This window comes from Eurypyga helias, unplaced genomic scaffold, assembly GCF_000690775.1.
Source record: "Eurypyga helias isolate BGI_N326 unplaced genomic scaffold, ASM69077v1 scaffold39217, whole genome shotgun sequence".
Lineage (NCBI taxonomy): Eukaryota > Metazoa > Chordata > Aves > Eurypygiformes > Eurypygidae > Eurypyga > Eurypyga helias.
In genome coordinates this window covers 3014-6352 of record NW_010264629.1, presented here as the reverse complement: position 1 = coordinate 6352, position 3339 = coordinate 3014, and the positions used below count along the sequence as shown (strand labels likewise).

General features: G+C 47.9%; 1 protein-coding gene across 1 annotated transcript in view; it reads right to left on the bottom strand.

The window, feature by feature from the left end:
* Positions 1–1863: 1863 nt before the first annotated feature.
* Positions 1864–3339, bottom strand: part of LOC104513172 (HIG1 domain family member 1A, mitochondrial-like) — a 2987-nt gene continuing 1511 nt past the window's right edge. Inside the window, exons 2-3 of the mRNA XM_010156431.1 lie at positions 2280–2414; positions 1864–1913 (exon numbers count right to left, since the gene is read on the bottom strand). Coding sequence (XP_010154733.1) covers positions 1864–1913; positions 2280–2414 — 185 coding nt within the window. The remainder of the gene's footprint in view (positions 1914–2279; positions 2415–3339) is intronic.

Genomic DNA, 3339 nt, shown 5'->3' with positions numbered 1-3339 from the left:
CGGCAGGGTGGTACCGGCTGGGAATGCCCTTTCCAGTAGCGTTGCACCCTCTCAGGTGATTTTTATTCATTTATGTATTCACCCCATCCCTCCACAGGAGTGGCATGCAGAGGGGGAGTCTCCCCCAACAACTCCATAGCCAACCACTTGTTATCTCACATTTAAAATCACAGAATCACAGGATGGTTTGGGTTGGAAGGGACCTTAAAGACCATCCAGTTCCAACCCCCTGCCATGGGCAGGGACACCTTCCACTAGACCAGGTTGCTCCAAGCCTCATCCAGCCTGGCCTTGAACACTTCCAGGGCTGGGGCATCCACAGCTTCTCTGGGCAACCTGTCCCAATGCCTCACCACCCTCTCTGGGAAGAATTCCTTCCTGATATCTAATCTAAACCTCCCCACTTTCAATTTAAACCCGTTACCCCTTGTCCTGTCACTACAGGCCCTTGTATAAAGTCCCCCCCAGATTCCTTGTCAACCTCTTCAGGTACTGGAAGGTGCTATAAGGTCTCCCCGGAGCCTTCTCTTCTCCAGGCTGAACAAGCCCAACTCTTCCCAGCCTGTCCCCATGGCAGAGGTGCTCCAGCCCTCGGAGCATCTCTGTGACCTCCTCTGGACTCGCTCCAAGTGGTCAATATCCTTCTGATGTTGAGGGCTCCACAGCTGGACGCAGCACTCCAGGTGGGGTCTCACCAGAGCAGAGTAGAGGGGCAGAATCCCCTCCCTCGCCCTGCTGGCCACACTTCTCCGGATACAGCCCAGGATACGGCTGGCTTTCAATTTATTCAGGTTTTATTTCCCACAGCTCTGTACAGTGTCACAGTGGTGCAGCGTGTGCCCTGTGGCGTTCATTACAAAGAGACATCGTGTTGTCGCCACGGAACGTGGGCTAATAGGAGAAAATGAGGGTTTTACACATTGGCTTTATCAACACATTTATTTTTGTGACTGCTGTTGGAGGTACAAGGGGTTTGCGTGTAAGACAACAGTGGCAATTTACCAAGAAGGGCTTTAACACCTCGTCGAAGATGATGGGGGCTTCTCAGATTTAAATGTCTATAGGGAATGATACTGCAGAAATCAGAGCTAGATCACATACTTTAAAAAAGACATTAGAACACCAAATCAAGGTTTAGTTTCCACAATACGTATGTTTTAAATGTTACATTTACATGTTATGCAGAAGAACGCTGTAAATAAAGTTACAAAATATAATAATCCAGGAGTCTGAAAATGTATAGTAAAAATAGGAGCCTGTGTCTTCATTAACCATGAATAAATATAACATTTAAATAGCTGCAATATACCAAATACTTATCTCATGCCTTAAATTAAAAAAAAAATAAAAAATAGATGTTTATCTCTCAATAGTTTAGAAGTCATTTAGTGCTACTGGAAGCTTCTAAATTACAAAGCTGGAGGCTGACAAATACACAGGATAGAAAATGACAGCAAAAGCACTCACAGCATTATCTTACAGATGTGGCCTCCCTGTTCTGCCTCAGGCCTAACAGAAGCTCATTCAGATTTTGTGGGTTTGGGCAATGGCAGCAAAAAGGAGTCACCAATTCCAGGACCGAGCTGACAGTCGAGGGGAAAATAAAGGGACTGTACACTACTATATGCCCTAAAAACTGGGATATGGTAGCGTCAGTCAGAACAAGATACACTGATACCCACTCCCACAGTTTGCAATCATTTAGGCTGCCTGCTTCAAGACTGTGTACCATACACAAAATTGCTATGGGGCAATTCTCTAATACCATGTATTTTTTTTTTTTCCTCAAGAACCCCTCGATATGAGGTTTGTAGCTGCAATACACAGGCCACCACCAGGAAGGAGATTTCAGTCACCTTTCCATTACTCCTTGGGCTTCAACACGTGCTCCCGAAACATTGAATACAGCACACCTACGAGACAAATACAAGTGGAATTAGAGAGCTGAGTTAAACAGGAGATAATGAGTTTCAAAATCTGAACAGTAAGAGATTCTCAGCAGTGTTTCCCTTCCTCTTCTGCTGTCTGTATAGCAGTGATGAACACTACAAAATTCTTCATATACAGAGAAACTGGACATGAAAATATACTGTTTATGAAAATGCAGATCCCCAGCCAATTCTACACACCGGTCACGAGCATAAACATCCTGAAATGTAATGGTCTGGACACTTCCACCCCAAGGGTATTTCTTGCACGCTGTATTATCCACTAGATGAAATGCCAGAGGTTCTCCGTGGTCCGGTTTGCCGGAGGACAGCCTCTCATCTGGTACGTACCACACGTTATCGCTCCCACGACAAAGCCCTGGGCTGCCACGCGCATGTGGATCAGGTGAAGTGACATTTTCATGCTGCCCCTGTGCTTCAGTTTGTACAGCCCGTAGCCAACCACCACGGCGAAGCCAGCCATCCCTACGAGGAAGGAAAGCATCCTTGTGAGTTGAGATACAAGTCAGAGGCATGTGAAGTGACTCACCTAAACTAAACATCCTGGGAATCACCATGTTTTGATCTAATCCCTCTGGTTTTGTGTAGATGGCAAGTCCTGACCTGTCTACTGTTTTCACTCCAGTTCCATCTCATAGAATCACAGAACGGTTTGGGTTGGAAGGGACCTTAAAGATCATCCAGTTCCAACCCCCCTGCCATGGGCAGGGACACCTTCCACTAGACCAGGTTGCTTGAAGCCTCATCCAGCCTGGCCTTGGACACTTCCAGGGATGGGGCATCCACAGCTTCTCTGGGCAACCTGTTCCTGTGCCTCCCCAAGCTCTCCAGGAAGAACTTCTTCCTGATATCCAATATAAACCTCCGCACTTTCAATTTAATTCCGTTACCCCTTGTCCTGTCACTCCCTGCCCTTGTAAAAAGTCCCCCCCAGCTTCCTTGTAGCCCCTTCAGGTACTGGAAGGCTGCAATAAGGTCTCCCTGGAGCTTCCTCTTCTCCAGGCTGAACAAGCCCAATTCTCTCAGCCTGTCCCCATAGCAGAGGGGCTCCAGCCCTCTGAGCATCGCCGTGGCCTCCTCTGGACTTGCTCATCTCATTCAATACACAAGTCACTGCAGAGAAGAGAGATTTCCACCGGCGTTAAAATCCCACAGCAGTAACTCAGGGTGTCAGAGCTTCCTGGCTATCTTTGAGAAAGCACACATGCTGCTCGCACCCTCTTTCCTGGATGGAAGCTCACACCCAAGAACATCACTTGGCTGTGGCTGGGCACTCGGCATGTGGATGCACCCCGATGTACCCACCGGCCTGCTAAGGTTGCTGTTTCGGGTGTTTCTCATCTGGCCGGCTGTCCCTGGGACAAGTCACATGTGACTTGTGGGAAGAGGG